The sequence below is a fragment of the Mandrillus leucophaeus genome, unplaced genomic scaffold (genome assembly GCF_000951045.1).
Source record: "Mandrillus leucophaeus isolate KB7577 unplaced genomic scaffold, Mleu.le_1.0 Scaffold167, whole genome shotgun sequence".
NCBI classification, from domain to species: Eukaryota; Metazoa; Chordata; class Mammalia; order Primates; family Cercopithecidae; genus Mandrillus; species Mandrillus leucophaeus.
The window spans coordinates 73,912-87,007 of NW_012101665.1; the positions used below are offsets into that span (position 1 = coordinate 73,912).

General features: G+C 42.5%; 2 protein-coding genes across 5 annotated transcripts in view; one reads left to right on the forward strand and one right to left on the reverse strand.

Moving 5' to 3' along the window:
• The window catches only part of TRIM55 (tripartite motif containing 55), a 51,332-nt gene extending 41,672 nt beyond the window's left edge, over positions 1-9,660 (forward strand). For all 4 annotated transcript variants that reach the window (XM_011976467.1, XM_011976466.1, XM_011976468.1 and 1 more), the window contains one exon: positions 8,632-9,660. In XM_011976467.1, the coding sequence (XP_011831857.1) occupies positions 8,632-8,642 (11 nt within the window). In that variant the 3' untranslated portion in view covers positions 8,643-9,660. The remainder of the gene's footprint in view (positions 1-8,631) is intronic.
• Positions 9,661-10,564: 904 nt separating this feature from the next.
• Positions 10,565-12,780, reverse strand: CRH (corticotropin releasing hormone). Its single transcript, XM_011976470.1, has 2 exons — positions 12,430-12,780; positions 10,565-11,676 (listed from the first exon to the last, which is right to left on the reverse strand). The coding sequence occupies exon 2, from the start codon at positions 11,660-11,662 to the stop codon at positions 11,072-11,074; it is 591 nt and encodes a 196-aa protein (XP_011831860.1). The 5' UTR covers positions 11,663-11,676; positions 12,430-12,780; the 3' UTR covers positions 10,565-11,071.
• Between the last annotated feature and the right edge of the window lie 316 nt (positions 12,781-13,096).

Below are 13,096 nucleotides of genomic sequence, written 5' to 3' on the forward strand. Positions count from 1 at the left end.
TGGAGCCTAATAGTCCTGGAAATTATAAGAAGCTATGGTAGTGAGATGCAGACATTCTTACCCAGAAAAAAAAATTGTAGGAGAGGGTAAGTTTTTTTTAACAAGTAAGTTTGAATGAGACCATTACATTAACATTATTAATGCTTTTTCATTTGTACCCTACAACTGCAATATTGTTTTTCTGGGCTTTTTTTTTCCTGCTGAGAAAGTGCCAGATATTGGGGGCTTTGAGGAAATTTACATCCAGGCCCCTATAGCTGGGCTGCCATCTCCTCAATCTCCTCAAGGCCCCCAATATCTGTCACTACATCTCTTATTAACTGTCAGTTTGGGGGATTTACCAGAAGGACAAAAAAAAAGTCAGTAATAAAATTGTAGACTACATTTCTCAGGATCAAATGGCATCCTAAGTAAATGTCACTTTAATAGGAAGCTAAAATGGATGTATCCATTTTAAAGAGGAAAATACAATGTAAATTGTGTGTGAGTAGGGTAATGAATTCATTCATTTCCCCTGGCAACCTGTGCCTACAACTCTACAATTCCATGAACACGAACTCTGAGAGAACTCTCTGGGGGAGCTGTTATGACATAGCTAGCTGAGCTAAGCTTCCTGTGTTTTCAAATTGTTTATTATTCTGATTTAACCTAAGACCTTTGTTAGTGTACATCCTGTGGGTTTTTTTCTGTCTTTATATGTGTATCTCAGTGATTTCCATGGTACACTTTTTCTCCCACTACAGCTCACGAAGTGAAGAGTTAGTCCACCAAGGTGTTAATGCATCTCAAAAAACGATGGCACGTGGCATTGACTGTAACTAATGTGTGTCCATTGCTTTATCATCTACAAAGTCTTTCATAAGGATTCTCTCATTTAAACCTCACAACAGCCCACTACAGTAGGAACTGTTTAACTTCCTCATTTTATAGTGGAGGAAAATGAGGATTCTAAAGGAGGCGTGACTCGCTTAGGATCACAGAGTAGCTTGTTGCCTTTCGATCTCTCATCCTCCACCAAGTGGGGCATGCAGTGTAATGGAAGCCAGGCAGCATCTTCAAGAAAAGTGGATGAATCCCCACTTCACTTCAGTTAATGGGACTGAGGCAAAAATCAGCATGACCAGGGGCTCTTCTGCTTTGACTCACCACTCAGGCTAGATCGGCACAGCCTCACAAGCAGAGGTGGGTCGTTTCTAGGCCTCCACTGCTGGCAGGGATGTGGCTGTCCACTGCAAATGAGGGCAAGCCGATCCTTCAGTTGCATCCCGTGGTGTCAACCAACCTGCCTCTCTCTCTGCCTTCGGTGGAGAGGCTGACCCTGTCCCGAGTCTTAGGTGTGCAGCAGCACCAGCTGCCCTCTTTCCCTTTGGATTTCTGGTCACTATGAACAAATCTCGGCACTTTATCCTAGAGTTACTTTGAGCAAGGTCCTCTAACTTCCTGAGTCTGAGCTTTTCTGTAACTGATAATAATACTGTCGACCTCCTATGATTCTTAAGGGCAACCTGTTGGGTCTGTTTGCCTAATGAAATGTAAGAAACCCCTGTCTGTAAAGAATTAATGATCTAATTCTTTGCAATCCAGTTCTCTTTTCAGGAAGAACAAGAATACATACACACTCTCTACATGACACACAACTGTCAGCTCCATATCTGAGAAGAATGCTGGCTGCAAGTTTTGCCAGGCTGTGATATCAACTTCCATAACCTGTCCTCTCCACCCTGATCCCATCAATTCCTGGACAACACACCTGACACAAACCAAACAGTGCACACCACAGCATCCTTCTCCAGGTCAGGAAGCAGTGAGTTTAATTCCTGCTTGTTGGATGGGCCTCAGGAAATTATTCTCGTTTCCGATTTTCTCTTAGCAAGAAGGAGGCAGCTGATGGCAACAAAGCCCCCCAGTCAGTTCACTCCACACACCCCCTTTATCACTCAGTGTGTATGGCTGTGAATCCCCCCAAGAAAAAAAATGCTTTTCTTTTTTTTAGAAAAAGGATCTCTCTCTGACATCCAGGCTAGAATGCAGTGTTGTGATCATAGCTCATTGCAACCTTGAACTCCTGAGTTCAAATGATTCTCCCACCCAGCCTCCTGAGTAGCTAGGACTACAGGCACGTGCCACCACACCCAGCAATTTTTTTTTAAGTTTTTTGTAGGGGTAGGGTCGTGCCATATTGCCCAGGCTGGCCTCAAACTCCTGACCTCAAGCAATTCTCCTGCCTCAACTTGCCAAAGCACTGGGATTACAGGCACGCACCATCATGCCTGGCCAAAAGATGCATTTTAGCGAGTGTTTTCCTTCCAGAGCTCTTTTTAGGGGTTCCTATTTTCTGCTTCCTCTAGCTGTGCTGTATTTTCACAGCTCTACATTTCATTCTTAACATACCTTGATTGCCCTGTCCCAAGCAGAAACGTCTGCATTCCTGTGAAAGAGACACCCATGATGGCAGAGCTGCGTAACAGAGTTTCTAAGGCTTTGACCCTTGGCCGTAAGTCAGAGATAGTGCCTCAGTTACTTCTCACTATGGGTTACTGGCCTAGGTTCTTGGCTGTACTCTCCTTCCCAGTTAGGAATCTGTAACACCTAAACTATCCAAGAGCCTGAGGTTCAGGAATGCTAAGTAGGGGAGCAGGCCAATGCTTGGGCTTGGTCTTTCTGAATAAACATTCTAAACATGGTCTCAGCATTCCTACTTACACCTGTTTCCAGCACCTGGCTTTGGTTCTCTGACCCAGCCTAGCAGGTGCGAGACGGATACTGAGTGGTTGCCCACTCAGCAGCCGTAAGTCTAGCTGTACCCCTCCTGTCCACATTCCTTTAAGGCAAAGGCATTTCATGATAGATGGTAAGGGTTTCTTTAAAGTGACCCAGAAAGACAGGCATTTAACATGCATTGGTAACCAGATCCTGTGTCAGGTTGAATTTCTGACTGGCATTCCCTGCAGCACTCAGATTGAGGAAATGGCAGCCCAGCTCTGGGGGCCTGGGCATAAATTTCCTCAAGGCCCCCAACATCTCCTCAATGGCCTGGCATCTGTCATCCCTCAGGATAAGGCATGAATATTTCTAGGTAAAGTATTATCTGGCAGGGACATACATGAGGCCATCATTATCCATTAATGTCTTCATTGCAATGCATCTTCTCAGCTTGATTGCTATCACTTGACTGAGCCTTAAGGAATGGAACACAAGAGAGGTAAGCATTAGTGGACCAGAGTCATGGATGATGTCGAGAATGATCATTTGGGGAAGGGTTGATGCTGGTATGCCATGGAGGCCCTGGGAAACTTAGAGACTCAAAGGCACTGCTCACTGATTAAAATAAGCTCACTCTTCTACTTTGGGGCAGCTTAAAAAAATAATGTCCCCGTCCCCCGCAAATGTAGCTACCCAAACTTGTGCCAGAGTGAATGTCAGGAAAGCATTTGTTTAGTTTCATTAGATAGAAGAGGTGGGGTGAGATGCATTTAGGTAAAGGGGGCTACTGGCATTGACCCCCAAACCCAAACAAGCACATATCCACCAATCTGCACCCAGTTATGTCCCCTATGCTAAGATCCTGGGGACTAATCTGTACTCAAATGAATTTTAAAGGCAGTTTCACGCTTTCACTGTCAAGAATCTTGCCATGAGACACACTTTAGCTTTAAAAAAATCACTCATCACATTTAACATAAAAATCAAGCCAAATCTCTGTTGAGCATTTTGCTTTCTTTTCTTTGACACCTTCATGCTAAAAATGAACCTTCTGTTAAGAGCAGTAAGCTTGTGTGCCTTTAGGAGCCAAGAAGGTAACATGAATGAAAAAGCAGGCCAGGTAACAGAACAATGTTAATAGAAGCATAAATACAAGACATTGCTTGCTTTCCTTTTTACTCTGAGCATAGCAACTGTGTAAGCACAATGATAAATGGCAACTGAAACCAGCCTTGCAGCAGGGGCAGCAAAGGGAGTGTTGGGCACTGTGACCCTGACCAAGACGGGCAGAAGGGAGGAAGCATTCCCAATTCAAGGCACAACACTGCTTGGCTCTTCGTGCAAGTTCTGCGTTGTTCATTTCTGCTTTGTCCAAAGAACCTGCAAATCCAGACTTTAATGTGATGTTGCCTGAATTTTAAAAAATTTTTAATTCTAGTAAAGAATGCAGAACATAAATTTACCATCTTAACCACTCCCATTACACATTCTAAGTGTCTATAGTGTCTGTTAAGAGCAATAAGCTTGTGTGCCTTTAGGAGCCAGGAAGGTAACAGGAATGAAAAAGCAGGCCAGGTAACAGAAAAAATGTTAGTATAAACAGTATAACAGAAAATGGGAGTATATAATGTGTATCCTCCCATTACACATTCTAAGTGTCCAGTTTAGTAGTGTTAAGTATGTTCACACTATTGTGCAACCAATTGCTAGAACTTTTCCATCTTGCAAAACAGAAGCACTATACACATTAAACAAAAACTCCCCATTTCACCCTTCCGCAGCCCCTGGTAACCATCATCCTAGTTTCTGTCTATGAATTTAACTATCTAGATATGTCATATAAGTGGAATCATATAATGTTTGTCCCTTTGTATCTGGCTTATTTCACTTAGCATAAGGTCCTTAAGGTTCATCCATGTTGTAGCATGTGCCAGAATTTTTCTCCTTTTTAAGGCTGAACAGTGTTCCATTGTATTCCATTGATTTTTGACAATATATGTGTGCATGACATTTTGTTTATCCACTTCTCCATGGATGGACACTTGGGTTGCTTCTACCTCTTGGCTATTGTGAATAATGTTTCTGTGAACATGGCAAGTATCTGTGCCAAGTCCTGCTTTTTTGTTTGCAACGAATTTATATTTTTTAAAAAAATACCCTGCAAATATTAGACAATTAGGAGTGAGGATGTGGTAAAATTGGAACACGCATGCGTTGCTGGGAGAATGTAAAATGGTCCTTAGCAGCTGCTATGGAAAACAGTATAGAGGTTCCTCAAAAAATTTAACAGAGTTACCATAAAATCCTGCAATTCCACTTCTGAGAATATACTCAAAGGAATTGAAAGCGAGGCCTCACACAGATTTTACACACTCCTGTTTAAGCAACATTATTCTCAATAGCCAAGAGGTAGAAGCAACCTAAATCTAAAATCATTTCTTGTTGATGGGTGTTAATGAGCATGCATTCTGACAGAGCCTTGTGGACATCTGTCTCTGTGTACAGGACAGTTCCACGTTACGGAAAGTGTTTGCCTAACCCAAACTGAGGCTCATGTAAGTACGTTCTATAATGTTCACGTAACAACAAAATTACCTAAGGATGCTTTTCTTTTTTAAAAAAACTTTTAAGTTCAGGGGTACAGGTGCAGGTTTGTTACGTAGGTAAACTTGTGTCATGGGGGTTTGTTGTACAGATTATTTCCTCACCGAGGTATTAAGCCTAGCACTCATCACTTGTTTTTTCTGATCCTCTCGCTCCTCCCACCCTCCACCCTCCGAAAGGCCCCAGTGTGTGTTGTTCCCCTCTATGTGTTCGTGTGTTCTCATCATTTAGCTCCCACTGATAAGTGAGAACATGTGGTATTTGGTTTTCTGTTTCCGTGTTGGTTTGCTAAGGATAATGGCCTCCCGCTCCATCCATGTCCCTGCAAAAGACATGATCTTGCTATTTTTAATGTCTGCTTAGTATCTAAGGAAGCATTTCTTAGAAGGTATCCCTGTCATCACAAAACACATGACTGTAATATGGAACTAATAATCTGTTGTTTACCTTTGTGTGCATATCAGACCAAACTGGAATGCAGGACAAGCTCCCAAGCAGGTAGAGGAGAACAGTGCTTGTAATTCTCTGTCCCTTGTTCTGCTTCATAGAACATCACTATTCCCAAGACATAGCACTTCCTGTGATAAACGAGAGCTAGCATTTAGGAAACTATTTGAAGGAACACATACATACAGCTCCATCTGGGGAAGGTTATAGGAAAAAGATCAGCTTTTGATTTGATGGGCCGTGCTTATAGAAAAGAGTTTTAGATCTTTAACTCATTCTTCCTTTATGAGGTAGCCATGTGTGAAGTTGGACCTTTTGGAGATACACTGAACAGTGTCATTGATGCCTGTGATTACAGCACAATGAAGGGATTAAGTCATAGAAATGATGCCCAATTCTGGAAAAATGAGATTGCAAATACTATTGTTTTTTCTTCCTGGGGGTCGGTGCTCTTGTATACGGTTTGTCATAAACAGTCCCCAGGTGATTCTGCATGGCAGAGGACTCTCTTCACTGTTGAAAGAAAGGAGGGAGGGAAGAGGGGAAGGGAGGAAAGAAGGAAGGAAGGAAGAAAAGAAGGAAGGAAGGGAGGAAGGAAGGGAGAAATGAAGAAAAGAAGGAAGAAAGGAAGTGAGGGAGGGAGGGAGGGAGGAAGGAAGGAAGGAAGGAAGGAAGGAAGGAAGGAAGGAAGGAAGGAAGGACCAACCTAATGTAAGTGAGTCATGTGTAAAGTGCTTTATGTGTATTACTTTATTTATTCAGCGCTTACAACAACCTTGTAGGGTAGGTTCTCATCTCTATTTTACAGAAGAGAAAACTAAGGCTCAGAGAGTTAACTAACTTGTCCAAGTCATACAGCTAATAAGTAGTTGGTGTGGGATTCAAAACTAGGCTAAGCCTCTTTGCACAGAACTTTCTTTGCTGAGCTGGTTGTTGGGTCCTCAGTGGATATAAACAAGACCAAGGAGATGGTGCAATTATCTAAAGATACTCAGGATAACCTCTGCTATTGGATAGCCCCCCACTCTGGTACTGGCTTTTCTGTTCTGAAAGACAGCATTGGTCCATATTGTTTGGAGGAAAACCTAATAATTTCCTAGAAACATGGAGGTGTAAGAGAAGCCAGCCCAAACTATGCAATCCCAAATATGAAGGCAATAGTGGGTTAACAACTAAAACATTTTAAATGGAAGATAGACATTAATCTCTAGTACAGGAAAGCACAAAAATTTATACACATCCCAAAAACAGTCCCTTTTGCAGAAAACACATTATGCCACTCGTTTCACCCTTCAGCTATTTCAGAACAGCTGCCATGGAAGTTCCCTTTAGTTTAGAAACTACCTTCAAGAAAAACAGGCCACAAAATGGACTCTGATGGTCTGTTCATCCAGGCGGAATTCACTATTCACTCAAATTGAATGTTTAGAAATAAGTCTTCTTATGATATTCCCACATCATTTGGGCTTTTGGGTTTTTTGTTGTTGTTGTTGTTTGCATAAACCATACATGAGACTTAAGGGTTTGTTTTTGTTTGTTTGTTCGTTTGTTTGTTTATTAGCCAGGGTGAGAAGATTATGGTGGGCAAGGGAGGAGTTCGACATGTAAAAATAGGTGCAGGATTCTGTCAGGATAATGTTTATTTTACTTCACTTTCAAGGACATTGAGGTATCTGACACATTACCGACACAATCTAGTTACATTCTTTTTCAAAAAGCCCAATTTCACTTGATGTTTCCACCATTCCTTCATAGAAAACTACATACTTCAGTTTTATTCTACTGTGGCTGATATGATTTCATGACCCTTTTTAACTTTCTATCAGGAAATGATGTGGCAGCACAAAGGATTATCCCAAAGCCATAAAGACTTAGGATAATTTTATTGCTCTTGAAACATCATCCCCAAACATATGTTTAGGGTAAAATCTGGTAAAGTGCAGACCAATAACTTGTTTTGCTCTCAAGACTATTTTGAGTGGCAGTAAAACAATGTACTTAACCGAAGTTCTGCTCTGCTTGTGCCAGGTATTATCCATTCATATCGCAGCTTCATAAAATCATCCAGTGCTTCTGAGCTGAATGCATGTGGCTACCTCATTGCTTTGAAATCAGTGGCATTCTAATCTGGTGGGATAGTTTTACCAGTGATGTCATCGGAACGTGTTTGCTTATTTATCCATAGTTCTCCTAAGAAGAATGGCGTTTGTCATGGTACCTTGAAATGTAAAGAGTTTGAGCTCATAAAATCAAATTGCATTTCAGCAAATATTGGATTTGATTTAATATGGATATGGTTATTAGATTTTATTACCTAGAGAAAAAAATCCCATCATGATTTACCCAAAATTAAACCTGTAGTTTTGCAAAACTTATAGTAAGATAATATATATGTATGTACATGGTAGAAACTTTTTCAGCAGTGGAGGGATTATATTATGTCCCACAATGTTATGTGGCATAGCAGTGTCATTTAAATTTGGAATATTTTTAAAATTCTGCAAGCTTTTCTAAACCCAATTCCTAGCAGTTTCAATGAGACTCTCATCTGAATAAATCATTTACAAGTGGGCTTTAAAAAAAAAAAAAACAACTAGTATAGCCTGAACTCCTTTTTCCCAAGAACTTCTCTTCACTGCATGCGTTACTGTTCCTTCTTTTTGTATCATAAGGGTGAATTATTTTCATGACTCTTGGCTGTAGCCAAAATAATCTGAGCTTGCTTTCCATTTCTAATGATTATGTCCCATATAATAATATTGTTATTATAATAATAATTGTTATTATTATACTTTCTCCTCAGTAGAAAAGTGACTGGACCAATCCAAAATTAACAAATCTCTTTTTTTCTCTGATTCCCATTTTCTTCCGTTGCAGATTGGATTTGAGGCTCCTCCCCTCCAGGGACAGGCTGCAGCTCCAGCGAGTGGCAGTGGAGCTGATTCTGAGCCAGCTCGCCATATCTTCTCCTTTTCCTGGTTGAACTCCCTAAATGAATGATATTCATTCCAACTGCTGCCCCTCTGTCTGCCTGGCTGAGATGCATGTGGGCAGCAGGAAGCCCAAGTGAAATTAATATTATGCAAATGATGAAAGGGACCTCTGAACAGGATTTCTGCAAAAATAACCCAAAACTGTAATTCCAGATGACTTATCTAACATATTCGGGGGAGAGAATATTTTGAGAAAATAGTTGCAGAAAGCACTGAAAATAATAAACTTGATCTTATGCAAATCTTTTATTGTGTGGGAAACATTGTGAAGGGTGTGTAAGTGTGGTATATGTGTATGTCAGTCACAAGTGGCAAATGGTGAAAAAAGTGGTCACTATGCTCTTGTCTCTCATAGGCGCTGGCTTTTTGTTATTATATTATAGTAGTTCTCATTTCCTTTACTCTTTAACAGTGCAGGTGGTCAGTGAAAATCAGTGTCAACTCAGAAGTGACTGATTTATCAATACATGGACAAAAAGTAAATCATTGACCAAAGCTATGAAATGTTTCACAAAGTTTTCCTCTTTTGCATAACAGATATCACTGGATGTACATTCAGAAATGTTCTTTGAATCTGGTGACACTTTCATGGTCCAGAATGCTGAAGGCCTGGGCATCTCTTATGACATTTTTCTAATATTAGTTTTAGATTTTCATATATTAGGCACTTTAATTGAAAAAGATCTTCCAGCAAGAGCTGTCTACTTTCTCTTGTATTCACTGTGGCACCAATCTGGTAAATTGTAGAACAATTGCATGTATTTAAATATATATACAAACATATCACACATTAAACATATATATATATATTTAAATCATGCTTTGTTAGTATTTGTCCCACCATAATGCCTCCTTCAGAACGTAAGTGTAACTTTACTCTATATGAACTCTTAAATAAATGATGTTTTTAAAAGCTTTGTCTTATAATGATTTATTCAATGTTATGTATTATCTTATTCATTTATTAGTTAAGTGTATTTCAAAGGTCCCAGGATAAGATGCATCTTCATACAAATTAATTTTGAAGTATTAAATATTTGATTGAATTGTTTAAAACTATAACTAAACTACCAAAGGCAAATGCACTGTAAAACTAATTAAATGTGCTGTTCAGTTTTAGAAATGAATAAAGGTAGTTCATGTTCCTAAGAATAAAAGTGGGTAGGGTTGGCCTAGGCATAAATGTGGAGGATATTTGTGTAATTATTAAAGTCAAAATGTTCTTCATAAGAAAATTTTTCCTATGTGACATTTTATAATGACTAAATTTAGTCATCTTAAGTGGAGATGCTATTAAGTTTCTCTTATTAGAAGTAGTAATTGGAAAATAGCTTACAAAAAATTGTTTCATGGTACCAAAGTAGTAGTTTGACAGAGTGAGTCTTTCTCATAGAAAAAGAATGCAGCATTTTGGTCATATAGTTTGGAGGAATTTCTACCTTGACACTTCCCCTTTCCTTTCATCTTTTCCCCACTCTCTCCAATTATTTCACATCTTTTAATTGATCAGGGCTAAATGTTATTTCCATTATAAAATGATCTTCCCTTTTAGAATTACCATGATTTAGAGCTGCTGGGAGCAACTTCCTGAATTATTAACTCAACCTCAGAGAAGTAAGTAGTCCATGGCACAGAGATGAGCCCAACGTGATTGCAGGGTCTGTGTAAGCCACTGATATATGTTTGCATTTTTAGGGGAAAAGTACAATGCAGGAAGTTTTGTTTTTCTTTTCTGGTGCTGAAGACAATTTGGAGGAAGCTAAGAGATGAGAGTATTTCCAGTGTATGAGCACTGAAGAGAAAAAATAAAGTCATGATTACCTTTGCAGCTTTTATTAAAAATATAAATATTCAACATTCTCTTACACAACCAAACTGACCAAGGACTGGAAAGATGTTTTATTACTGAAACGTTTACAAGAAAAAGTTGTTTCAAAGAGCTTACAGATTTAGTCTTACCCACCCAAGAGAATGGCATTCTCTTTGGTTCAAACCACAACAAAAACAACTGGGTGACTTCTGTCTGCTTTTTCAAACAAAACGTTTTCTCACAGGTCTACATTCTCTTTAAAACACCACTAAAAACACCTGGAAACGGAAACTAAACGTAGACAAAACGAATAACATTGTGTTGTTACTGCACATGAATACACTTTGTGCATGCTAAGTAAGGGGTATAGGCTCTCTCCCTCTCTCCCTCTATGTTTCAAGCTATATAAAAATAAACAAATGGCGTAAGAGCAGCGCTATGGTACAGAATACTGTATTTTTTTTTTTTTTTTTTTTGTGCTAAATGCAGAATCTTTTTGGCCAAACGCACCGTTTCATTTCCCAATAATCTCCATGAGTTTCCTGTTGCTGTGAGCTTGCTGCGCTAACTGCTCGGCCCTGGCCATTTCCAAGACTTCCCGGAGGAGGTGGAAGGTGAGATCCAGGGAGATGGGAGGCTCCTCGGACCGCCTCTCCCTCTCCGTTGCCTCCTGGTGGCCGCCGAGGGCGTTCTCGGCGCCGCGCTCCGCGAGAGCCGCGGGGCTGTCGAGCGAGCGCCGAGGCAGCAGCAGCTGCTGCAGCAACACGCGGAAAAAGTTGGCGGCCGCCTGCTCCGGCGAAGGGCGGCTGCCGCTGCCGCCGGCGAGGAGCGAGGAGGCGGGCGAAAGGGGAGCGGCGGGGCTCTTGTTGAGGTTCCCCAAGCGGAGGAAGTACTCCTCTCCCATGCGGAGCAGGACCGGCCGAGCCTGCGGCTGCTGGGGCTGCTCGGACTGCGGCGGCGGCTGGAAGAAATCCAAGGGCTGAGGGTACTGCGGCGCCTGCCGGGCTCCCGGGACCGGCCCGCGGCTCAGGAGCGCCCTGCATGGCGGGCAGGGCAGGAGAGCCACCAGCAGGACGCCAGCGGACACAAGCAGCGGCAGCCGCATGTTAGGGGCACTCGCTGCGGCACAGAGGTGGGCGGAGGGCGGAATGAGAGAGGGGAAGAGAGAAAGAAAGAGTTGGTGAGAGTTCGCTCAACTGGGAGGTGCACACGAGGTCCTCCTACCGGACTACCTTAGACGTGCTGTCTTCAGTGGTTAGGGTGGGCGCTGTCCGCGGTGCTGAAACACCTGGGGAGCGGGGAAGGGGGGTGCCTGCCGGGCTCCGCACCTAAGCTCACGCGCTCGCCGGCCAGGAGTGACCCTTCTTTCTAGACTCTGAAGGGACGGTCCCTGCGTCCTCTTCCTAATGATCCTCAAAACTAATTTTCCCGAGCCTAGAGAAGAGCCACAGATTTAAGATTCTACCCGCGCTGACTACCTCCCTTTCGGATATTTCAGCATTTTCTTCCAAATTGATTAACTACTGCCTCCTGGTCCTCCCTCTCCACCCCTGCCCTTGCTGCTTTCTCTCGGGGGTTAGGATAGAAGGGGGTGGGGGAGCTCCTTTACACAGCCAGCTAGGAGCAACTGGCAGCACGAGTAAAGAAGAGCAGCCGTCTAAGTTTGCTTTTGACACATCCCAGCTACTATTGTAATCTTAAGGAACAGTCCGCGAACACACACACGCACGCACGCGCGCATATACACACACACACACGCACACACACATGCATACACACATACACAGGCAGTGGCAGCCGGCTCTGCGGCGCACATCGCGGCAGCTCTGGCAACGCAAAGTTGGTGGTGTGTTCCGTCCAGGCGCTCCCTACCTTCCCAGGCGCTTTGCAGGTGAGCCGGGTGCTGCCGCCTCTCTGCAGAGGGACGTCTCCGGGGCTTTCTCTGGAGGTTGTCTTCCTTTCTCTTTTCTGTTCCCACTCTCTTTTTCTTTCTCTCCTCTCTTTCCCCTCAGTCTCTCAATGGACTTGGTCTCCGAGTTTCTCCACTCCAGAGCCTGGAGTGGGATTTTATAGTGTCGACCCTCTTCAAAAACCACGCAGCATTTGCCTAATAAGCTGACGCTCTCTTGACAGCTCGATTGCGTGCTGCCTCTGCTCCTGCATAAATCATAGGGCCCTGCCAAGGAACGAGGGGCAGAATTTTGCTATCTCAACACTGAATCTCACATCCAATTATATCAACAGATATTTATCGCCTCTTGGTGACGTCAACTAGCCCTAAAATGGAAGGGCTTCTTATGACTTGTCCATTGACAAAAATTCTTGAATGAGATTTCCCAAGTGTGAAAACATATTGACCTCTTACTATGAAAGGCCATATTAGGGGTGTGCAAAGAGACAGCGAATAGGAGGAAGAAGGGGAAGTGGGAAGGAAGGGAGGTGTCCCAGTGCAGACCTGCCAGGAAAGCAGCAGCCAGTTAGAGGGAGTGGATTTGGATGCCCCTTCTCCTAACCTCCCTGACCAGGTGTCTCTGACAAC